This window comes from Arachis hypogaea, chromosome 12 (assembly GCF_003086295.3).
Source record: "Arachis hypogaea cultivar Tifrunner chromosome 12, arahy.Tifrunner.gnm2.J5K5, whole genome shotgun sequence".
NCBI classification, from domain to species: Eukaryota; Viridiplantae; Streptophyta; class Magnoliopsida; order Fabales; family Fabaceae; genus Arachis; species Arachis hypogaea.
In genome coordinates this window covers 119,783,593-119,809,419 of record NC_092047.1, presented here as the reverse complement: position 1 = coordinate 119,809,419, position 25,827 = coordinate 119,783,593, and the positions used below count along the sequence as shown (strand labels likewise).

The window sequence follows — 25,827 nt, the reverse complement described above, 5'->3', positions numbered from 1 at the left end:
GCTTTAATTTATATCCCTTGAAGTTAGAAAACAAATTCTTTTTGCATGATCAAACTAGATAGAAAGTTCAAAACAATTTTTTTTTCCTTAAAGAAAGAAAAATCTTAAATACCTTATCTCCCTTTTTTGAGAGAAGAGTATATATACAATTACAAAAGGACAATGCATATATCTTTTGATTTCCTTTAATTTATTCCCAAGTTTCCCACTGAATCCAAGTTCTTCCCTTGATGTTTGGTTAAGGAGCACTGTCTAGTGCTTATCAATTGGTGGAGAATAAAGTTCCCACATGAAACCTACTTTAATTTCTTTTCCAAAACCTTATAATATGGCATCCTCTAGTGTATATTTTTCTTATCCTAGTAGCCATTTATTTTGTCAATCATATCAAGATATGTAGCATTCAGAGTTTAATTTTACTATAATCTAAAAAGAAAAATGTTTGAGTAGTATACTTAAAAAAATTAATCCAAGTAATTAATTAATATAAGGGTAAAGTATACTTTCTGTCTTTGAAGTTTGGTAAAAAATTATCAAAAATATCCTTAAGTTTTATTTTGTTTCAATTTTATCTCAAAAGTTTTCAATTTGCATCAAATATATACTCGATGGCTAAATTTTCAAAAAATGTAAGACCAATATAACAATAATGTTTGAAAATTATGCTTGATTTGCTTGTATTGAGGGTTGTTCTTATGAAATTGTTGTTGAATTAATTTTACATTTTTTGAAAAATTAGCCGTCATGGATATATTTGATGCAAATCGAAAATTTTTTGGACAAAATTAAAACAAAATAAAATTTAGGAATATTTTTAAAACTTTTGTCAAATTTTAGAGATAAAAAATATACTTTATCCTTAATATAATTAATCTGTCTTAGTAAGATAAAACTTTATAATTGTTATATTAAAAAAATAAAAAAATTTAGGTGGATTTGATATTTGTTAGTCCATTATTAATATTAAGAAATAATACCCACCATCACATTCTTATAGAATTTGAAACCTTAGTTAAATCAATGTTATGTTGACACATACACAACTTGCAACACTAATACCTTAAATAAAAGATTATTAGATATGCATAATAGGGAGACAATGATAGATTTAAAAACTAAAGAATAATTAAGATGTCATTGTATGTGAATAGTAATAATACATAAAACAATAATGTTCTTTTTAAAAAAAATATATATATGTCTGGCCATAAAGACAAATAATACAGCATATAGTTGTGTGTAGAAATAATATATATTAGCCAACCCATGTGTACATAACATATATTATATGCATGGTTCCAAAATAGCCTAAGTTTCCTAAGAAGCAAAAAATGGTAGAAGCAGAGATGAGAAAAATGAAGAAGTTGAGCTACCAAATTGTAACTGGGAGGTGGTTCATGATCTTTGCCTCATGCTTAATCATGTCAGTTTCAGGAGCAACATACATGTTTGGTTTATACTCCAATGAAGTCAAATCCTCATTGGGATATGACCAATCTACCCTCAACTTGATTAGCTTCTTCAAGGACCTTGGTGCAAATCTTGGCATATTCTCAGGGCTTATCAATGAACTCACACCTCCATGGGTGATTCTCTCCATTGGTGCAGCCATGAACTTCTTTGGTTACTTCATGGTTTGGCTCTCTGTCACTGGCCACATTGCAATTCCCCACGTTTGGCAAATGTGCCTATACTTCTATATTGGTGCACAAATCCTTCCATTCTATATACTTTTCTATTTGTGTTCCATATGCATCAATTTATTCTCCAAAAAAAAAAATCAAACGTTTTAAATTTATCTTTGAAAGATACAGTTGTGAATCAAATGGATCATTTCATAAGTTAGATGATAAAACATAGCATAATTATTTTGCCACATATTATCATCTAATTTATTTTATGATACGTGAGATAAGTTTAAATTTTTGAGAATCAAATTGATAAATACCTAGTCTTTTAGGTAATGTTTGTTTTCAAGACTCATAATGAGATTTAGTACTATATTTAGTAGTTAGAAATTAAAACTAAAATTTCAATCTCAAAACTCAAAATTTCAATTTTGAGATTCAAAATTTTAGTACTTTTAAAAATTGAGGATATAGAGAACTTAAATTTTTTGAGATGAAAACTGAAATTTTAATTATATTTCTTCTCAAAAATACTCTTATTTAACCTTTTAAATTTTAAATTTGTTCTTTAATCTCTATATTTATCTTAATTAAACATAATACTGAGACATAACATAATCTAGTATACTTTATACCAGATATAATACAAAAATTTAATTTAGTCTCTGTCTCCTTTTCAAATGCAGCCTTAGGAACTATTTAGGATGCGTTTGTTTACAGGGACGGGAGACTAAGATAGGGACATAGAGTTGTATTTGACAAATAAGATATGAACAGAAATATTGTATTTAGAAACACTAAATTAGTGTATTTTGTGTCTATCCTAATAAAAAAGACATAAAAATACTAATAAGTGATACAACTTATTTTTTATTTTTATTTTATTAATTTTTTATAATTATATTTTTTATTATTATATATTTTTCTTAAATTTTTAAATAAAAAAATAAAAATAAATTAATTTTTATAATTTATTCTATTTTATCATTAAATAAAATACAAAAATACTAAATTCTATATCTTTATTTTTCATGTTCTAAGAAACAAATGTAGCCTTTACGACATTATTGTACCGTATTTAATATTGGTATTTGTATTTGTATTTGTGCGACATAGGAGCTAATTCGCAATCATTTGCCAACACTGGTGCATTGGTAACGTGTGTGAAAAGCTTCCCAAGAAGCCGAGGAAGTGTTATTGGGCTTCTAAAAGGCTATGTTGGACTAAGTGGTGCAATCTTCACTCAACTCTACCATGCTTTTTATGGTGATGATTCTAAGGCTCTCATCTTGCTCATTGGATATCTTCCTGCTGTTATAAGCTTCTTGTTTCTCCCCACGGTTCGAATCCTCGACATCGTTCCGCAACGGAAGGAGCTGAGAGTTTTCTACAAGCTTCTCTATATATCACTTGGTGTTGCTGCTTTTCTTATGCTGTTGATTGTGTTACAGAACAGGTTGAGTTTCAACAGGGTTCAGTACATTGTTGATGGCATCTTTGTTCTCTTGTTGCTCCTTCTTCCACTTGTTGTTGTCTTTAAAGAAGAACTTAACATCTTCAACAATCATAATAATAACATCAATCATGCTTCTTCTTCTTCTGATTTCAAAGTTGTCACACAAGTTCCATCTCCTGCTAGTGAATTGTCCCAACTAGAATCACAGTCACAGGTAGTGTTCAAATTTCAAGTGCAAGTAATTTAGTAATACTTTTGTTATGTGGATGTTATATATTAGTTAATATGTTCAGTATCTTATTAGATTGGTAAGTAATTTAATATAAAATTTAAGAGAAAATAAGTATGTGTTTAGTAGTTAAGACAAGACAATAATGTATAAACAAAAAGAAAAAAAATACTCTTTAACAGAAGAATAGAATATAAACAAGAACTTAGTTAACATCTGTTTTAAGGTCACATGATAAAATAAGTTTATCGTTAGTGATAAGTTTTAAATTTTTTTTATTTAATAAAAAAAATTAATATATAATTTTAACATATGTCCTCTTTAGAACACACTATAAATAACCATATAAATAATTTATTTTTTGAGTATTAAATATATTTTTATCTCTTTGTTCTTTTAGTGTTAGATATTATGTCTTAACTAGTAAATATGGTCTAAGATAATAAAAAATAATAGAAATTTTGTCTCTTTGTTAATGTTTAAATAGACAGATAAAAATTGGACAAATTATTGTGTTAAAATCTTTTCTTATCAAACATATTTGTGCCTCTCCTAGTATAAACAAAACCTTAATATTTTGTATCAAAATGCAATAGATTTTTTTTTATTTTTTCCTCTTAATTAATATTATAAAGTCTAATCTTTTATTATATAAATAAAATTTACACTTGGTAATATTAATTGAACAGGTAGCACCAAATTCAAATAGTGCCATTTCACATGGTGGAACTTCATGTCTAAGCAACATATTCAAACCCCCAAGCAGGGGAGAGGACTACACAATCTTGCAAGCACTTTTCAGCATTGACATGTTAATCCTCTTCATAGCAACAACATTTGGTGTTGGTGGAACATTAACAGCACTAGACAACTTGGGACAAATTGGTAAATCACTAGGTTATCCCAAAAAGAGCCTCACAACATTTGTATCCCTAGTTAGCATATGGAACTACCTCGGACGCGCCTCTTCAGGCTTCGCGTCCGAGGTATTCCTAAAAAAATACAAGTTCCCCCGGCCGTTGATGCTCTCACTTGTCATGCTTCTATCTTGCGTCGGCCACCTTCTAATCGCTCTTGGAATCCCAAATTCACTATACTTCGCCTCCGTGATCATCGGATTCTGCTTTGGAGCCATATGGCCATTAATGTTTGCAATCATATCCGAAATTTTCGGACTCAAGTACTACTCAACATTGTACAATTTTGGAGCTGTGGCTAGCCCTGTTGGATCATTCATACTAAATGTGAAAGTAACAGGCTCTTTGTATGATAAAGAAGCTTTGAAGCAATTGGAAATGAAAGGACTAGAAAGAAAAGTTGGACAAGACTTAACTTGTTTAGGAGTACAATGTTATAGGTTGCCATTTTTCATAATCACAGCATCAACATTAGTTGCTTGTTTAGTGTCATTTATTTTGGTCTTGAGGACTAGGGAATTCTATAAAGGTGACATTTATAAGAAGTTTAGGGTGGAAATTCAGACACATGAGGCAGAAATGGGAGCTTCAAAAGGTGAAAATCTTGCAGCCACTACCACAGCCAACATAGATGTGTCACATAATAAAGACAATGTAAAGTGAAAAAAAAAATTGTATGTATTCATAGTTTTCTTGATGTATGACTTATTATATGTTCATTTCATGTTGCTTTAATGAACTCGTATAGTAGAAGAATTAATACCCTTTGTTTTCTCTCTTATGTGCTTCTTTTCTTTTCTATGATGAACCAATTATCTAAATGTTAATGTTAGTAAGTGTGAGGAATGTTGAAATTAATTTCACATCAAAGAAAGCAATGAATAGTGAGGAATTTATAAAATAAGAAATTCATTAATTTACTACTTTAAGGTTTTAAATTGAATGTGGTGTCTTTTCATTTTATGTTCTCTCACTTTCTCCCCCTAAATTTTAGAGCTGTCTCCACATGATATAGATTTTAATATGATTATGCTACGGTGACTATGTAAATATTATTAAAATTAAAGTTACGTTTTTTTCTATATTTTAGTAACTTTTTTTTAACCAACACTTTTAAAATTGCATTGTTTAACAATAAAAAAGCATTACTTTAATTTTAGTAACATTTTTTGAAATACTATAATTATTATAGTCACCATAACATAGTCATATTAAAAGGATGGTATAGATATATTTCTCTTTATAGTATCTACTACTTTTTTTTGGATTGGTAATTTCAATTTTTTTTTGGGGGGTTATGGATAGGTATATATAGGTCTGAAACAGAGTAGGGTAAAGCCCAACTAAAGCCCAAGGCCCAAACCAAGGACCAACTTTTGTTTGTCTTTTTCACTAAGAAATATACAATGATTACTCTATAAAATAGGAACTATAGTCTATGGTAAAAACACAAAATGAAAAAAAAAATTGTGAACTATATACCTAACAATAAAAAATTACTATTTTAAAGAAGATGAAAAAAAAATTCCATTGACCTTATTATGATTTAGTATTTTCGATTTGAATAGAATTATTTTAGGCAACAAACACATAATATGATTCCAAGTTTCCAACTAAAACAACTAGAGAATAAGGGTAGTCATTATCTACATGCATAACAACCATAAGAATTAAAAAAAAAGTTATTTATGAATGGTTAACCTTTTCTTTTCTCTAGTTATTTGTTTAGCTAAAAATTAGTACTATAAATAAATAAAATCTAAATGCCACCGCATTTGCAGTTCATTCTCTGAAATCTAATGTGATTCCGTTGAATGCTTCATTAAAGTGCAAAACAACAAGTATATAAAGTTGAAATCTATATTAATCTAACAAATAATAATAATAATAATAATAATAATAATAATAATAATAATAATAATAATCTCTAGCTAGGTCCCTTGTTGACCCCTAAATAACACTAGCACAGTATCACCCTTTTTTATTTTCAAACCGACAAATATATACATTATGTACTATGCTTGATTTATTCATTACTATATATAATATCATATAATTATATAAGCCCTACATATGCATCATGCATGGCATGAAAATAAGAATATCTTGTGGCTAATATTCACCAACCAATTTTGTTTCAATATTTATGTTACCCTATTTGCCAACCCGACCAGTCAACCTAACAAGCTACTATGTATACTAGGTACTAAATCTATAAATAATTGGAGTTGACTAAATTTCTTGTTAAAATTTAGTCCACAAAAGGATGCAATAAGGAACAACAGCGATGGATGGATATGGATCGTTAAATTTGAAAGAGGAATGACTAATTAAATTTAAATGTTTTCATATCATATATATATATATATAAAGTATATATATGCACGGGGCTTCATCACTTTATTGATTTTCTTGTCACGTAAATTACATTACTCATCTTTCACCTTTTTTCCCCCTCAACTTATAAAATAAAGTTGGCTAAAGTTGGTTGTTTTTTTTATTATTATTTTCATGATTCAAATTTGAATAGACAAAAATATATAGATTAATCAATATTTATCCATGCTTTGGTCAAATTGTACATGGATCTAATCTTTATATAACACATCATCTCTTGAATCAAAAAGAGATAATGCTACATTAATCAATGGTGGCCCAACAGTTGATCAAATTTTATTAAGTACTAGGATTTTAAATGTACATAATAAAAATAAATGTGAAAATAATTAAGATGTTAAAGAATTTATTTTTTGGTAAATTATATTTCGGCTAAAATTTTTATGGACACGAATTAAAAAAATTAAAAATATATACTAAATATTTTTTAATTCTTTTTATATAAAATAATATATATGACATACCTTTATTATGAAAGAAAAAATAGCTTTTTCTTTGCCAAATTAGATATCCCCACTAAATACATCAATTAACTTGATATAAGACTTAGGAATTAACCTAGAGTTAGAACATTATATGTAGATATCATTTTCACACAAAAATTGACATTAGAACTTCTACTATATGAGTTCATAATGATAATAAAATCTAATGTTAAAAGACATAACTCAGTAAAACTTTTGGTATTTAAATTAGTATTTGTTTTTAGAGATTGAATTTGAAATTAAAAAATTGAAATTTAATATTATATTTAATAATTAAAAATTGAAACTAAAATTTTAAATATATTTTATTTAATAACTAAAAATATTTTTGTAAATATTTTTATTTTATTTTTATATTTATTTTAAATTAAATATAATACAAAAAAATACAATTTTTTTCATTCTCCTTTTAAATGAACCCTAAAATAACAGAAGACGTGGCAGCTAAGTAGTGAGTGATGTATACGACAACGTGTGCCACGTGGGCAAATCTTAATTCATTATTCTTCACTTACAAGCCACGTATTACACGGACCAACTTCAACTAACACTACCCATTACTCGACACTCTTGTGGCTTTCATTCATCTCATTCACTTTAGCAAATTCATCTCTAATCTTGTGACATTCTCCATTGTGATATATTTTGTGTTATGTATTTTAATGATGAATGTTACTAAGATATGAAAAGATAGTGTAGTATTTTCTAAAAATTAATTTGTATTGATTACAAGAAATGTTAGTATAAGTAGCATTTAAAAGCAATTAATTGATTACAACAAATCTTTAAATAAAATTAACAAAAAAAACATAGCGCTTCAGGAACTACCTTGTTTTTCTAAAATACATTCGTACTCAAATTTTAAAAAATGAGTAATTTATATTTTGAAAAAATAAATTTTTACAACTGGTATTAATGTAAATCCATAATTACTTACTTTTTCGTGAATATCGCAACCTTTCTCTAATCTCTTAATCTTAATTATCCTCACTTCACTCTCTTCTCTCTCTCTCCCTCTCTCTCTCTCTCTCTCTGACTCTTCTCTGCAGACATCACTGCGGCGCTTCCGCCGCCGGGAAACACCTCAGACCTATCACAGCTCCGGCGACCACATCTCCGATGATTCCCTACTCCGATCCCTAGCTCCCTTGATCTCCACAAGCACTTTCCACCGCTATCATTCTCCATCTCCATCTTCTACTTCGTCATCATCTTCTTAGCTTTATTTCAGATCCGTTCTCCTGGGATTCGCGATGCAAAAATCGAGGAATAACGACGCATTCATGGATTACAGAACCATCTTATGAGAATCTCTTTGCCGAATCCATCGAAATCCAAATCGGAGCAGCTACTGCTACCTGTGGTGGATCGCAATCCTTAGGGTTAGGGTTCCAGCTCAAATTTCCGGCAAAATGTTGAAGAAATTCATGGGAGGAGGGAACAAGAAGCCCTCCAAGTCCGACTCCGCCGATGCTATCGCCGGCACCGGCAACAATGTCGTCGTCAACCACGCCTCCCGTGGAGCTTTACCTGCGCCGGCGCCAAATTCCGCTGGAATACCGTCTGCTCCGCCTCCACCGTCTGGTGTCATGGAGGTCCTGCCGGCGTTCCGCGACGTTCCGGTGGGGGAACGGCAGAATCTGTTCCTCCGTAAGCTTCAGGTTTGTTGCTTCGTCCTCAACTTCTCCGACACGCTGAAGAACGTTAGAGAGAAGGAGATCAAGCGGCAAACGCTGATGGAGCTCGTTGAGTTCATCCAATCTGGCTGCGGAAAATTATCGGAGAATTGCCAAGAAGAAATGATTCGAATGATTTCGGTTAACATTTTCCGGTGCCTCCCTCCGGCGTCGTACGAGAACACCGGGCAAGAAGCCACCGACCCCGAGGAGGAGGAGCCTTCTATGGATCCCGCCTGGCCTCACTTGCAACTTGTTTACGAGCTTCTCCTGCGATACGTTGTTTCTTCAGACACCGATACGAAGGTTGCGAAACGGTACATTGATCACTCTTTCGTGTTGAAATTGCTTGATTTGTTTGACACAGAGGACCCTAGGGAGCGTGAGTATCTGAAAACTATACTTCACCGTATATATGGAAAATTCATGGTTCATAGACCGTTTATTAGGAAGGCGATTAATAATATATTCTATCGGTTTATATATGAGACTGAGAGGCATAGTGGAATTGGTGAGCTTTTGGAGATTCTTGGTAGTATTATTAATGGATTTGCGTTGCCAATGAAGGAGGAGCATAAGTTGTTCCTTGTGAGGGCTTTGTTGCCTTTGCATAAGCCTAAGTCGCTCGCCATGTACCAGCAGCAGTTGTCTTACTGCATTACTCAGTTTGTTGAGAAGGATTTCAAGCTTGCAGATACCGTTATTAGGGGCTTGCTCAAGTACTGGCCTGTTACCAATTGCCAGAAGGAGGTTCTCTTCCTTGGAGAACTCGAGGAAGTGCTCGAGGCCACGCAGCCTGCCGAGTTCCAGCGCTGCATGGTTCCCCTTTTTAGACAGATTTCCCGCTGCCTCAATAGCTCTCACTTTCAGGTTTGTGGAAATTTAAGTTTCTAGTTTTCATAGTGATATGTATGTTTATGTAGAATTGAATTCTGATAAAAAGAAATTGACGTGCTCTTCTAATCATGTATTACCACATAAGTGAAATTGTTGGATTCTTACCCTTGCTATCTTAAAAGTCAAGCAAACCAGATAATATATGATTAGTTGACAGTGTAAAACAATTTGCAGAGGTACCGTTTCATATGGTTATAGATTTGAAATGTTCAGCCTCTACTTCCTATGTAAAGATACATTTTCGTTTATGGCATATATAAGTTTCAGATGGAGTAGTATAAGTATCACTGTCAAGTGTCAACTGCTTAATTAGTAATATTCCATTGTCATATTCTTTTTCTGCTTCTCTTTGCATGCCTCCAAAGTTTATCTTGATTGAATCTGATTTTGATGAAGCTATGGACTTGTAGTTGAAGTTGCTTTTTATGCCTTTTGCATCTAGTAGTGATTCACTGTTTGATAAGAAAAAATACTTCTGTATCATGTTATCCATTGATATGTGAAAAAATATGCATGATCTAATATTTCACTTAATTGGAAGCCTTTAACACACAAAAATTTAAAAATAGAGGGCAAATATGCACATATGTATTCATGTCGATCTTTCTTCTTTTCCTTAATAGTTTTGCATTTTATCTTATAATACATTTGAATTAAGTTTTTTTATATGCTCCTTGACAATATTTCATTTACCTAGTGGAAATAAGGCTTTGTTGTTGTTTATTTATTTATCTGGGGGAGGGGTACTACAATTCAATATCCTTAATATTTTCCATTTGTTCAGCCTTTTAGCTTAACTGTTGCTTTGTTCCCTTATAAATGTAGATTATTAAGCTGCAGTATCAGGTGGATATATTTGTATGGAGATAGTTATGTTGAATGTTTTTATTGCATTTTCAAGAAGCAGAATTTTGTCGCTTGAAAAATGTTGAGAAATTTCGTTCTAACCAATTGATGTGAATATTACTAAGGCTTATGTAAATTTTGAATTTACACCATTGGCTGAATATTGGTTCTTTCTTCTTTTTGGCCTTAAATATCTCCCTTACATTAGCTAAAAGAATAAAGGAACTTAAAATTTCAAAATCTTGTAGTAAAAAGTGACCTTCAATCCAACAGTGGATCAAAATCACATTGAATGTTGTTCCCTTCGAAGTCTTTGCTTAGATACATTTGCAATGCAGGTTGCCGAGCGGGCTCTCTTTTTGTGGAATAATGAGCACATCGTGAGCTTAATTGCCCAAAACAGAGCCGTAATATTACCAATATTATTTCATGCACTTGAGAAAAATATATCGAGTCATTGGAACCAGGCTGTTCACGGGCTTACTATGAATGTTCGCAAGATGTTTTTGGAAATGGACGCTGAGTTGTTCGAACAATGTCAGAGACAACATGCAGAGAAAGAGGCTAACGCGAAAGATGTTGAAGAGCAGAGGGAACTAAATTGGAAGAGAATAGCAGATGCTGCCGCACAAAATGGGGTGGATGATATGGTCACAGATTAGCTTCCATAGATTACCACTGAAACTGCAAGTGTGAATTTAATAGGTGAAGAATGATGAGTACGCCACTCTCCATAATCGTGTCATAATTTATTGGTTTTTTTCTTTTATATACATATATATAATTTCCAGCCTAATTTTTTACCACGAATATCTTATATTTCTCTCTTTTGGGATAATCAGCATTTTGAAGAGAGCAGTCATTAATGTAACTTATTGGAAATTGTTAGCAATTTTTTTTGTTTACAAGTTCTAAGCAATGTCTGCAGATTAAGGATGTTTTGTGAAACACTTTCATGTATTTTTCTCCTTTTACAAAGAGAAATACGGAAAAGGTCTTTTCTTGTTCTTTTATTGTTACCATATTAATAACAAAATCTAGTGTTTTTGTTTTATTGCATTCAGATAGGACTTGATGATTGAAGGCATTATGCAGTAAATGATTGAAGCAACTATGTATCAAAAGCTAAAAGGTGATTGTAAATTTGTAACTGAAAGTTGCTTATTCTCATATGACACAAGAGGCACCTATGCCACGAGGTTGATGGCTGAAAAAAAAATGTACATATTCTAGTATGGATAGCTTTCTTTTACATTCCTTTGAATGAGAATAGTTAAGACATGAGTTCCAATGGATACGGATCATAATCTCCATATATTCTAATTATGGGTCGCAACTGTGAGGGCATATACAAATACAATTCACAATAATTGTCTTAAGAAAAAAAAAAAAAGAGTCATGCAATTATGTAGTTTAGGGTGGGTTGATCTTTCTCTCTTTTCAAGCACGCAATATAATCAATTTTGGACAGTAGTTAAAATAGACGAGTTTAACTGCTATGTATTCCTGATGACGTGTCAATGAGAAAATTACAAAAATAAAAATAGATATGTTGTTGTTGTTTAGAGTGATGACCACCATTAATCTGCTCCCACTTTTGCTTAATTTATTAACAATATATTATCTTTTCAAATCCTTGAATTAAAATATAAGAGGATAAATGCATTTTCTCCTCACGCATAGTTGGAGGAATATTATGAAATTAAACCAAATGATGATTAAGAGATTCTATTATGAAACTAAAATTGGGGATTATTAGATAAAGTTGCATATTTCAAGTCAAGTTGAAGAAAGAAAGGCTCTAAAAATGTACTGGTTAAAGGGATGTCCTAACTTTTAAGGCTCCTTTTCATTTAACAGTCAAAGAAAGATAAGCAAACTCAATAAACAATTGTTATAGTACTAATGTTATTAGGGGAGTAATTGTGTGAGATAACAAGCAGAGCATTGTAACAAGAACAGATACAAATGTGAAAGTATGTGAAGGTGGAAACAGCATTGCAGCCTTTGACATTTCATCAGTGAATTCTGGACCGTTTGTTGAAATATAACTGCCACCATCGTTGGGTCCTCTAGTCCACATGCCAAGGTTATTGTCCCTGCTCATTCACCAACCATGTTAATTAACCTCATTACATTTTCATATATGAACTGCATATCAATTTCTTAATAAGACTAGTTTATAATATTAATGTTAATACCTAGCCACACCAAGAACTCCAGCAGACATAGTAAGCAATGAAATGCGATCCGCAGACTTAGGCTCCACACTATAAGCCTTCTCATACTTAACCTCAGCACCTTCCCCTGATGGAACAAAGAATGCTCCATTCACCATCACATCCCCTTCTGACCTCCAATTCCACCCTGTCCACTCGCCTTCCCCGACATCCAACCGCTTTGTCACTTGCTTGGCAAATGAGTTGTCCGGAGCAGTGTATCGATTCCCCTGACTATTAATAGTAGGGGATCCACTGCCCCCGATTGCATACATCTGCCAAGCAGTGAAGTCGTTATTGACTATGTGAACATATCCTAGCCTGCAACGTGGCATGCGCTGGACGAGTTTTTCGCCGAAATGGTTAAAGGCAATGGTAACCTGCAACAAGGTTGGTGGCTAGATTGTAAGAAAAGAAAAATTTTCTTCTCAATAATTTTACAGAGAGTATGTTAAAAATGAGATGAAAGTTAACTACAAATGATTAATAACTACTCATATGTAGCAATTCATTCGCTAACAACAAATTCTTAAACGAAAATTTGATCCGTAACGGATTAGTTTTTAGTTTGCTTATCGGGAAAAACTGTAAAAAAAAAAAATAATAATATCACTAACTGAATATTTATGTGAGGATGCATAATTAAATTTTAAGGTGCATGTTTGTGAGGTTGGGCTTGGGCTCAAATTGGGTAATTGGGCCAGGACTGGATTACCTGCATGGCTGAGTCAGGTAAGTAGTGGTCACTATGGCCCAAGAGCATTACGTCATTGTGATGAGAAAAGTGGTTGTTGGACACAGTGATGGCAGTTGAGCCCATAACTGCATCAATAAGCCCATCCTTGCAACGAGATAGAGTGCAGTGATCGATCCAGATGTCATGCGATCCAAATATGGATATGCCATCACCGTCCGATTCAGTGCGGTATCCATAGTGCTCTGGACTCGATCGCACCATAGCATTACCTGTAAAGAAAAAGAGTTTAATAGTATTTCATTTGATAGGATTTGTATCTTTTATGGAAGAATTTAATTTTAATACAATACAGTCGTGCAATCACAGTCGTTCTTTTAGATGACCATTCACGCGATTCATATAAAAAATAATTATTTTTATTAATATAATATTATGTAATTGGATGCATGTAAAAAACGATTTATATTGACAGTGTATTAAAATTAATTTTTTTAAAAAAAATAATATACTTTTAAAAAATGTTTATCGGACTAAATATATAATATAATGTGTTTATTATTTTCAAAATAGACAAATATATTTTAATTTTATTAATATTCAAATAACTTAATGCCACTTGTGAAAGGACACCTTTGAAAAAAAAGAAAAAAAAAGGTAACAAACAAACACAATGATAAACCTCACTTTCCTAGCAGCACAATTCAAGAAAAAGGGAGGGAGAAGAAAATATTGGTACCAGTATTATATTATTTAGATTTTAAATTTCAAGATTCTACTTTACTTTCTAGGAGTGTTAATCTAGAGCTTGGGTATCCAAAGTGAGAGATTAATATTATTTAATTACTTAAATAAGTCTATTTAAAATATATAGAGACAAAGTTTATCAATTATATCTTTGTCCATATCTGACTTTATTCAAAAAGCGGAAAATAGGTTTGGTTACTGCTTTGAAATAAGAATCAAAGACGTTGAATTGTTGAGAATAAACACATATCTAAAGAAGAAAAAATAACTTAATATTGTCCTTTTTTTAGGAGATATTTTAAGGCTTTTTCTTTTATTAAAATAAAGAAAATAATACAAATTTTGACATAAACTTAATATTATGCTTATTTAAGGCAATATATTTTGAAAATTGATATTTGCATTTTTTCTATCATTTTTTATCAATTACTTTTAATACAAAAACAATTGTGAGAAAATGGAAAAAAGGTAATGCCTCATTTTTTTTTTCAAATTTCTTAATTTTTTTTTCTTTTAAGAAAAGGACAAATGCCAATGGTTTATTCGGACAAACAAAAAGGACATAAATCTACTGTCCATGATCTATCTCCGAAAATAATTAACCTAACCTAACCATAATATTTGAAATTAATTTCTTAATTACCTGAGGGGTGACAATGGTGAATGTGAATGTTATGTATGATAACATTGCTAATATATTGAAGAGTAATGCACCCTCCACCAACAATGTGCACATCAGCACCACGCCCATCAATGGTCTTGAAGCTATTGAAGATGAGTTCTTGTGAAAGCTTAATCATCATGTTACTAGGAAACACTATCCAAAGTGGCTCATTTTGAATCACGGCATATCTTAGGGTTCCGGGTTTAGGGTTTACAGCATCATTGTCTGACGAATCGGTTACTATGTAGAACTCGCCACCTTTTCCCCCCTTTGCGTTTTGACCGAACCCAATTGCGCAATCGGCTAGCCTTTGTCTGTTTTGGGCCCAATTTGGGTCACATTTCCAGCAATCATCAATGGGGTTCCCTGTTAGGCATGATGATGATGATGCTAACATCTCCCTTCTTGCTATTGAAGCATTAATCTTACTACAAAAATAAAGTGTCATAATATAAGATACTTTAGTTATATGACTCATCTTAATTACATTAGTATTTCTAATTATTCTAATGATAGAAAAGTGCTATTAATTTAGTGCATAAAAAATATTTATTTGAAATAATATATATGAGGAGAGTTATAAATGAACATTATTAGCAACACCTACATTTTATTGTGAGTGCATTATTACACTTGAATCTCTCCCCTTAGTAACTAGCAATAATAAACTCCAAGCCAAAAAGATAATTATTTCATAAAAAAGGGAAAATAAATTTAAAAAATAAACTAAAAAAAAGAAGAAATTGAGCATGTCCTGGATTATCAAGATCTAAGTTTAAGTAATGTTGGAAGATTGAAACAGAGAGAAAGTAGTAAGAAGTAGTACCTATGAAGTTGTGTAACAAGAGCTTCAGGGTTTGGATGTTGTCCTTGGAGTGTGAGATTCACCATTGTTGCTCTTCCATGATCCACAATAATGCATCCAAATAATACATATGTTATTGTTACCACAATGCACCTTCTTTGGAACATTATTCTTCTGCTTCTTTGGAAGAGTTTCACTCTCTCTCTCTCTCTCTCACTTAGGTGCATAAATGGAGAAGCTCCGTGATCATAGGGATTAGACATAAAATAAAAGTTTTCATAGTTTTTACAAGAACAAAAATCCCTACTCAGAAGTATATTGAAAATTCTTAATCGATTTTTAATCATTTATTTAATTGTTCTGAGTAATTTGAGTAATTTTTGTTACTGATTAAAATAAAATATATAGTTAGTGCACGTGGTTATTTATCAGAAAGTGAAAATTCAGATGCAGTCGACTTCACGTGAAATCAACTGCATCTGAGTTTCCACTTTATCAGAATCGCGGAAATCAATTATTTAGATGACTAAGGATCAATTAGAGATTTTTTAATATAATATTTGAAAATTTTGAAGAAAAAGAGTGTGTAACGAATTGTTTATTGTTTAAACCTTCTTCTTTAACATTTTGTGAAACAAGGTCTTTTATTTTTTTTATTTATTACATTAACTATAGGAGTATACATTGAGTTGTTCTAAATTTCTAACTAGAGTTAACCGTTAAATAAGGACACAAAAAGGTTAATATTAGGTTTTGAGAGTTGTGAGGACTCCAAGAAAGTTATGTATGGACAATGGACACATTACACAGTACAATGTTGTTGGTACCACCATAATGGATGGTGATGGTACTCCTCATACTGACAACTTTAATTTAATATTTGTTTTATAATAATAAAAAATTAATAATGGCTCCTATTTCTTTGACTTTTTGCTTATATGGAAATAAAAATAGTGATATATTTTAATATTGTAATTTTTTTTATTTTTTTATACTATAGAAAGTACACAAATCAGATGATCCGATTTTTGAATCTCAAAATTTTTTTATTTTTTTAACACAAATCAGACGATCTAATTTTTATACTTATCACAAATTAAATAGTTCAATTTCTATACCTCTAACAAATTAAACAGTCTGATTTTTACTTTTCTAATAAAATGATTCCACCTTTAAAAATAACACCCAAACAGTCCGTATTTAAAAAAAAAACATCATCACCACTCTAATATCAAAAACAAAAACTTCTATTTCTTTCACGAATGACTATTGAATATTGACTCTTAGCAATGAAAAAAGGTAGGTGAATTTCCAACATTCTTGATTCTTGCTTGCCCCTTCATTTAATTAACTTCCTTTTGACCTTTTGGACTTCCATTGCATCTTGTCACATGTTCACCTTCATTCTCAGGATATAATTCGATTTCAAACATTAAGTTAAAAGATAAACATTATCTTATAAAAATTATTAAGATTATTTTCTTAATAAGTGTAAAATTTGTGATAGATATTAGCAAATCATACTATGTAATATATTAGAATAATATAGAGTAAAGTATCTACTTTTTCTTTTTGTGACACCCGCAAATCCGTCACAAGATGAAAAAGTAACAAAAGGCATCGTTAAATGAAAATTATTAGTTAGAACTTAGAACCATATAATCTGCCATAAAATAAATAAAAGTAATCATGCTTGCATGCTTTTGCTTGGCATCCTCGACCTTTATTAATACTATATAAGTAAAATGTTGGGAGACAATTTAGGAATGTTGAAAACACGATATAATAATATGAACTAAAAACATAAGAAATTATTAAAATACTTTGCCACATGTTTACACGATTCCTGAAGTTATATAGAGCCGCAAACCCAACTTTAAATAACAAATGTATATGTATGTTTTATTCCATTGTAATTTTTAAAATGCATAAAGTACAAAGTTAAGTCACCAAAAAAAAACCTCAAAGTTAAATATCAAAGATGGGATAAATGATCTCTATTTTACTAACAATTAATGGTGGAAACAAAAATACATAGAAACAATAAAAACTTTACCCTAATTTCTAGAGCTTTTTTACTTGGTTCAATATGAAAATGGTGCAATCCATAACAGCAATTATGACTTTTATTTGAGACTGAATGGCACATGCAACCACTGCAAGAAATGTGACACTTTTTTTCCTATGGTGTCACCGATGTAATAGTACAGTGGCTCCACCACTTTGACCAATATCCTCACATACACTTTTTTCTCATTTGTTTAGCTAATAAAATGGAAAAGATTTCGAATATTCCTAAAACATGTAATTTTAATGGATTAATAGTCAAATTAATTCTTAAAAGATAAGACATTCTTTAAAAAAAATATTTTAGGGAGTTAATATTTTTATTAAAATCTGGTCAACACTTAACTAACAAAAAAAAGTGAATAATTTCACACCATTAAAAATACTAGAAAAAAGTTTGATAACAACAAATTTTCAGTCATAATTAGCCAAAATTTTCTATAATTTATTTCATTTATATCACTTAATAACAGTTTTATTTTTTATCCCACTCTCTTATCATTTCACTTATTATATTCTTATCAACTTCACTTATTATCATACCCCTTATTATTAGCATTCTTGTAATCAATACTTAATATTCTCGTTTATAATTTAATTTTTATATTTAACAATACATTAAATAATAATAATAATAATAATAATAATAATAATAATAATAGACGTGATAATATATATTAATTGAATTAATTATACTTGATTTTTTGTTTCCCTTAAAGCATTTAATATCAACCAGTGAAGATACGAAAAAATTATTAATTCTTTGTTTCTGTTCAAGCATTTATTTGCACTTGATTCTTTGTAATATATACCTTTTATTAATTTAATTATGATCATTCAAAAATCATGACTCTAATACCATTGCAGGCACAATAGTGTATAAGTCAAGGAATTTTACAAGAAATTACGTTTATCATTGCAAATAGTATGTCATTTGAATTCGACCTTAATATAGTACCTATGGTAGAAGGTGCTGATGAAAAATTTGAACAATAGACAGACTAAGCCGACGAAGTTGTTGTCAGTCAACCAATTTTCGAGAATATAAAAAACCACACTAGCTTTGATGAGGTATGGTAATAAACTGATTTAATTTTTTTTTGTGCTTTTATGTGCATTTATAATTATATTGTACTGACTAAGTTCATACACATAACATTCATACGTACATATACATAACATCCATAATTACATACAATTAACATCTAAAAATTAAATTTATATTTATTAGATATTGCATCCATACATATCATTTTTTAGTTATTGCATAAGTAAATATAAAGTTAACACAGATATTTTAAAATTTTATCATAATTGAATTTTTAAAAAAATATAAAATTCTTAAATTAATTTATTCAATTGATAAATTTACTCATAACATCTATAAATTCACACATAACATCCATAATTTCATGTTAATAACATCCATAATTTGTATTCATAATATTCATAATTTCATACCTATAATGTTTATAATTAATAAATTTTTATAATTAATATTATCAAATTTTAAACTATACGTCTTGTTGTATTTTTCAAATTATCTCATATGTACACTAAACTAATAGACCATAATTTTAATTATTTTAATATTTTTATTTAATATTCATATGTATGCTTATTTATAGATTTTAATATGACGAGTTAATAATTATTTTTAAAAAATTATTTTTTAATTTTTGTTTATATTTTATATTTTATTTTTTATTTTGTAATAGCCTATATGTAAAATATAAGTTGTATAGTAGAAGTTGTTAAAATTTTTTAATTTAAATTTCACATTTTTTTCAGATAATTATTGCATTTTAATGGATAATAATGTGATTGAGAGATGTTAGAGATTTGATTTGTAAGAAACTGAAATTGATTTTGGAAAAAACATTAATGACTCCAAACATGCAGCAAAATAGTAGGTGATAAGAAGGTGTAAATCACTTGCTTATTAGAAGAATATGAATTTTTATGTGATATTTCTATATTGTAATTAATTTTTGGCTATCTAATATCACCCAAAATACTAATGATGGCTAGTTGATGGCATCTCTAAAGGTTTTTCAATGAAATTGGTTCTTTAAAAATTATGAATTAATCATATATGTTTTTCAGTTACTCTACTCACAATTTTCGACAATGATTGATGATGTAAAATATTAACTGATAGCACATAACATGTTCAATTCAACGTTAACTAGAGGAGTGCTAGGGGCTAGCAAGTTTTGTGATTTGTATCCATCAATTAGTTATCATTTATGTTTTTAATGGTGTGAGATTTCATCTAATGATGTGGAATTACTCACTTTTCTTTTGCTGGTTAAATGCTGATCAGATTTTAATAAAAGTGCTGGCCCCTAGACTTTCTTTTAGAAAAATGAATAAATAAAATTTCATAAACATATTTGGTCAATATCTAATTATATATGCCAATGAGATTGTTCGGTTGGTCGGATACTGGACGATTCGGGTTGATACTTTGAGGAGATGGGGTATCGCCTAGTTCCGGGTCGCTTGGAAAGAAATGGACTAGCTGATGTTCCGAGCTCTTGTTGTGGAATGAGGGGGTCACCAGTAAAGACACTCCGACGCTCTAGTCAATGAAGTGTGCAGACGAAAAAGGGTGAATGGTATGTGACGTACCTTGGGGGAGGGTAGGACCCTCCTCATATATACCATGTCAGAGGTGGGCCCCCCAAAGGCAGAGCCCACCTTCCTCGAAGCTTCTTTTCACAGCTGTAATGGAAAGGACGCGTGTCTGGGTCGGTATTTGATCGTCTCGCACCTGACCATTCAGGTCGGGTGTTTCGTGGGTCGGGTCAGCCCATGTTATACGTGGACCAGACCGTAAAAGAATTATAACTCAAATGGTATAATCTTCCATTCTCACCTAAGAGGTTACAGATTCGAGTCTTCCTCAATAAAAATAAATAAATAAATAAAATATCTACTTAAACATATAAGTTATTATATATATATTATTAATTAACGTTTTATAACATCAATCTTTAAAAAATTATTTTAGAGAAGAATTAGAAAAATGTCTTATTTTCAAAGACATTTAATTTGGTTATTAATTGAAAATTTATCTAATGATTTTAATTAATATATATATATATATAATATTTTTTTATAATATGATTCCTACGACATTCATACACTTGCAGGACTCAACACATCTTCATAATATTTGTTTATTATTTTAATCTTGAAAGTCAGAATCTAAACACAATTTTAAAGTACTCATTAGTACAATAATTCATATAATCATATAAATATATATATTTAATTATCTATCAACATATAAATTTAACAACCCAAAACAACAAGTTACATCGCGGGCAAAATAAAATACCTCTTGATGTCATTGACCAAAAAATAATGATACCTTACGTCCTTAATTTTTTTATTTTTCTCGAAAACTCGATTAGTTCATTTGTTGACTTTTGATCCAATAGAGTATCCAGATCCTCAAAACCGAAAAAAAAAATTGTTTCTCTATTATAAGAAAAGCTCTAATTAAAGGAAAATAGTTACCTGATGAGTAACGTTTTGTAGTTTTGTCTAGAAATAAAAGGCGTGTGGGGGTTCCAACCTACCCTTATAATATTTTGTAAGACTTTCTTTACAAACAAACTTGTTTGCAACACAGCTTCACCATGGTCACAAATTTAGACCAATTCAAACTTTAGCCTAAACATTCTTTTTTTTTTTCTTTTGATAATGGAAAAATTAAAATTAAAATTAGAATCGAAGTTTTTTTCTCTTATGATAATGAGAATGGAATATGGTTTGTTAAGATAGAAAGCAATAGGAAATAAGACCAAATTAAATAAATGAATAATAATATGTTGCCTATTGCCATATGTCTTCAAAATGTTATTGATAAATGGTATGGTTGAACTTTATATTTATTATTTATTTTAAAGGACATAATGAAACAAAGAAGTAGGTGATGAGATGTATCTAGATATTTTTGTTATATAAAAAATGTGAGTAAATAGTCTTTTTGGTCTCTAATTATTTATTCGATAGATTTTGTACTCTCTAATAAATATAAATATTCAAATTGATTTTTATTTACTTTGATATCTGTACGTTTCAGTCTTTGTAACTAGTTTCGAGCAGATCACTTACTGATATGTCAGTCACTTGTTTGATCATCTTTTTTATTATTGTAGGGACCAATTACTGACACATCAGCAAGTGACCTGTTCGAAATTAATTGCAGAAACTGAAACGTACATATATCAAAATAAATAGAGACCAATTTAGATATTTATATTTGTTAGAGGATACAAAATTTATCGGACAAATGATTAAAAATCGAAAAGGACATTTATTAAAAAAAAATGCAAATTTTGTTTGTGAGTTACCTAAAATATTAGAATTTACTATTTTTTGAATTGGAGATTTTTGTAGTTTTTGGTCCAATTAGATAAAAGGTAAAAAGTGACCTGTAAAACATTTCAACGATTAAATCAAAATAAATATCAAAGATAGAGGTAGTGATGTGTCGATTTAGAGGTGCTGGAATTTTGGGCTTGAGATGAATAATTCACGCTTGGTGGTCGAATTATCATTGGGCCAATGAGATCGGAATTCGGGTCCATAACAAATTTCATAATAAAATTTTTCTATGGTTAAAAATACTACTTTTTCCGTTTCAAAATAAAATTCACTAGATACATTAATTTTTTAATGAACGGAAAAAAAGTAACAGTTATTTTAAAACCAGAAGATAAAAACTAATAATTAATTAATGTCCCGCGTTTTGTGTGTGTGTGAAAAAGCTATAACTCAAAATTAATTAATCTTAATGTACCCAATTTTCCATTTTATTTGCTCTACCTAACCCTCCACCCTTTCTTTTTAGATTTTCAAGACAGCCTGTATGTCCTTCCCTTTTCAGTTTAATGTTGTCATTTTTTTGATCATTTTGTTGGTTTAGGGTTAGAAAAAAACAGTAAAACACCATAGAAGCTTAGAAAATCTAGGATTCACACCAATTGGTGTAACAAAATTTCAACAATCTAGGAACTAGGAACCTTCCTAGTTTCCCTTGACCAAATCTCAAAACCAATCTAATTAAAGTCTCGCTTTTATATATATATATATATATATATATATATATATATATATATACACACACACACGCATTCCTTCCATTATGAGAATCATCACCCTCTTTCATCAATCCATCATCTACTTTTAATTAATTAATTAATTTATTCATAGTTTTCTTTTTCTCTAGCTAGTCCCAATAATCTTCATCAACATGATGATGAAGCACCAAAGCCGGATCAAAATTTCCCAACGAATTTTGCTAATACTAGTAACCGTCTTTCTCATCCATTCAACAAAAATTCGGACTTCAGCGGAGGAAGTTGGTAAGCACAATATCAATCAACTCCAAATTACTTGTTTTTTCTAAATAATTTGAGTGATGTTGTTGTATTTTTAATTAATTAATGATGTGTGTTTGTTTGTGTAGAGAATGAGAGAGAGTTTGATTACATAAAAGGGAGTGAGAAGGGTCCTTCACATTGGGGTGAATTGAATAAAGAATGGGAAGCATGCAAGAATGGAGAAATGCAATCTCCCATTGATTTGTCAAATAAAAGGGTGACTGTGGTTCCAAACTTGGGAGTTCTAAGGAAGAATTATAAACCTCACAATGCCACTCTTGTTAATAGAGGACATGATATTTCGGTAATTAATCATCGTTACTCATCTTAATCTTCTTTGTTTTTATTTGTTTGTTTAACTAAGTGTCGAATGATCGAATTTCATCGTGTATATATAACAATCTATTGGTCAGACTTTTAAATAGAGTTCAAATCGATGACAGATTAGTCTTCAATCTGTAAGATTTGGAGATATTGTAAAAACAGAAAAAATATCTAATATTAAGATATATTAATTATTAGTAATTGAATATGATGGTTATTGATAATATAAACAGTTGGACACAGCTAATAATAAGCTTGATTAAGATCTAAAATGTTTGTTTATGGTGCAGCTGAGATGGATTGGAGATGCAGGGTCAATAGACATCAATGGCACTCAATTATTTCTAAAACAATGTCATTGGCACTCACCTTCAGAACACACCATCAATGGCAGAAGGTTCAATATTTCTTCTCGAAAAATCTTTATTTACTTATATATTATTTTGTTGAGAAAAAATTTTAAACGGCTTTTGACAATTATCTCGAAAAACAATGAAGTCATTGACAAAAAAATATCCAACATAATTTTTGAGCTTTACTTTTATGAGACTGATTAGATCCTGTATAAAAAAAATTAATGTTGTTTTTTATTGGCACAAGGACTAATTAATTCCAAAAAAAAGATTAGAGACCAGGCTGGATATTTTTTTTGTCAAAAATCTCGTAATCCTTTCGAAATAATTATCAGGACCGGTCACTCTTATTTTGTCTAAATATTTTTTGTCAAAAAATATTAAAAAGAAACTATTCTTTTTTTTTTCTTTAATTAACATATTAGATTTTTTTTTTTGGTCATGGAAATTTTAGGTATGACATGGAGCTTCACATGGTTCATGAAAGCCCAGAGTCAAATGGAAAGACCAAGGTTGCTGTTGTTGGGCTTCTGTTCAAGATTGGAAGGCCCAACCCTATACTTTCTAAGGTAAGTCAACACAAAATAATTGCTCTTGATCCAGAAAAAAAAAAAAACTTTTCTTGTGAATCTTGTCTATATTTTATTAAATAAAAAATTGAAATTGATTTTGATTAATTAAATGTGGTTGAAACTATTATTTGTAGTTGTCAAATTACATAAAATCCTTAGTGGATAAAGAAGAAGAAAAGAACATAGGAGTGTTTGATCCTTCAGATATCAAATTTGGTGGCAAGAAATATTACAGATACATGGGTTCCCTCACTGTTCCTCCTTGTACTGAAGGTGTCATTTGGACCATTAACAAAAAGGTACCATTAATTATTCATCAAAACCCTATGATTGACATTATTATATGATTCTTTATCATGTGATTAATTTGAACACTTATTTATTTCCATGATTATTAGGTAGGAACTGTGTCTAGGGAGCAAATCAATTTACTAAGAGAGGCAGTCCATGATGTAAGTATTCTTATTGCACTATTAATGCAACCCAACCAATAAATAAATAAATAAATTAAATAGTTTAATTAAGTGTATTACTTTATATTTTTTTATGATTATAATATTTTTTTATATGCTCTTTTTATGGCAGCATGCAGAGAAGAATGCCAGACCTACACAGCCACTGAATGGAAGAGGAATCCAATTTTATAACCCAAAACGCAAGGAATAGATTCACTACGTAATTGATTTGTATAAACTATTGTTCATGTTGGCATATATATAATTACTGTTGTATTCAAGGGATTAATCATTCAATACATTACTTGTAGAATTTTTTTCCTATTTTATTATTAATATATAATACATAACAAGATATTGCAAAAAGATGTTATTTGATGAATTATGAATACTAATACGTTTCGAAAAAAAAAATAAGAAATACGACACATTTGAAATTTAAATCCAAAATTTTAAATTTTAAATTTATTAAAATCCTAAATCTTATTGATATACTCTAAAATATAATAATTGAAAAACTAAAATTCACTTAATATAAAACATAATTTATTTACATCAAATTTGACATATTTGCTAAAAGAAGTCCACTAAAAAATAATAAAAAATCTTAACAATGTGTTTAATTGACTGATTTACTAGCTCACAGTGGATTAAAAAATAAGAAACACCTCCTAAATTTTAGTAACAAAAAATTTTTACCCTTCAATTTCAAAGTTTAACCATCTCTTATCCACTACCAAACCCTAGTAGCGCCGGACCCCCTTTCCCCCCCCCCCCTAGCCCCAACAGTGCCATGACCCTCCCTCTAGCAACCCTAGCAGTGCTGTCACCCACCTCCAATAACGCCATGGCTTCTCCAATTAAAATAAGGGTTAAATACTTTTTTCGTCTTTAAGGTCTGGGAGGATGAAAATCAAAATTGTCCCCATCCTTTTTTTGTTATTAAAATTATCCTCAACGTTACAAAACGTTATAAAATCATCCTTTTATTCATAAA

The 25,827-nt window shown here is 30.2% G+C and overlaps 4 protein-coding genes across 7 annotated transcripts; 3 read left to right on the top strand and 1 right to left on the bottom strand.

The window, feature by feature from the left end:
- Positions 1-356: 356 nt before the first annotated feature.
- On the top strand, positions 357-4,994 carry LOC112728933 (protein NUCLEAR FUSION DEFECTIVE 4-like). The gene is made up of 3 exons (XM_025779285.2): positions 357-1,704; positions 2,745-3,298; positions 4,003-4,994. Exons 1-3 carry the CDS (start codon positions 1,332-1,334, stop codon positions 4,891-4,893), a joined length of 1,818 nt encoding a protein of 605 aa, XP_025635070.1. The 5' UTR covers positions 357-1,331; the 3' UTR covers positions 4,894-4,994.
- A 2,759-nt stretch (positions 4,995-7,753) lies between these two features.
- LOC112728931 (serine/threonine protein phosphatase 2A 57 kDa regulatory subunit B' beta isoform-like) lies at positions 7,754-11,854 on the top strand. 4 transcript variants are annotated; one of them, XR_003812811.2, is made up of 3 exons: positions 7,754-9,658; positions 10,870-11,250; positions 11,596-11,854. XR_003812811.2 is itself a non-coding variant. In XM_025779283.3 (3 exons), the coding sequence occupies exons 1-2, from the start codon at positions 8,525-8,527 to the stop codon at positions 11,191-11,193; spliced, it is 1,458 nt and encodes a 485-aa protein (XP_025635068.1). In that variant the 5' UTR covers positions 7,754-8,524; the 3' UTR covers positions 11,194-11,236; positions 11,596-11,854. The 4 variants fall into 4 exon arrangements, 2 of the variants coding, with proteins under 2 accessions (XP_025635068.1, XP_025635067.1); XR_011869060.1 differs by having other exon boundaries at positions 11,573-11,854; XM_025779283.3 differs by having other exon boundaries at positions 10,870-11,236.
- Positions 11,855-12,356: 502 nt separating this feature from the next.
- Positions 12,357-15,954, bottom strand: LOC112728930 (probable pectate lyase 12). Its single transcript, XM_025779281.3, has 5 exons — positions 15,682-15,954; positions 14,835-15,283; positions 13,466-13,716; positions 12,733-13,130; positions 12,357-12,630 (listed from the first exon to the last, which is right to left on the bottom strand). The coding sequence occupies exons 1-5, from the start codon at positions 15,921-15,923 to the stop codon at positions 12,426-12,428; spliced, it is 1,545 nt and encodes a 514-aa protein (XP_025635066.1). The 5' UTR covers positions 15,924-15,954; the 3' UTR covers positions 12,357-12,425.
- Positions 15,955-22,852: 6,898 nt separating this feature from the next.
- Positions 22,853-25,143, top strand: LOC112728932 (alpha carbonic anhydrase 7-like). The gene is made up of 7 exons (XM_025779284.2): positions 22,853-23,108; positions 23,213-23,430; positions 23,741-23,847; positions 24,258-24,372; positions 24,510-24,674; positions 24,774-24,827; positions 24,961-25,143. Exons 1-7 carry the CDS (start codon positions 22,997-22,999, stop codon positions 25,039-25,041), a joined length of 852 nt encoding a protein of 283 aa, XP_025635069.1. The 5' UTR covers positions 22,853-22,996; the 3' UTR covers positions 25,042-25,143.
- The last annotated feature ends 684 nt before the right edge of the window (positions 25,144-25,827 follow it).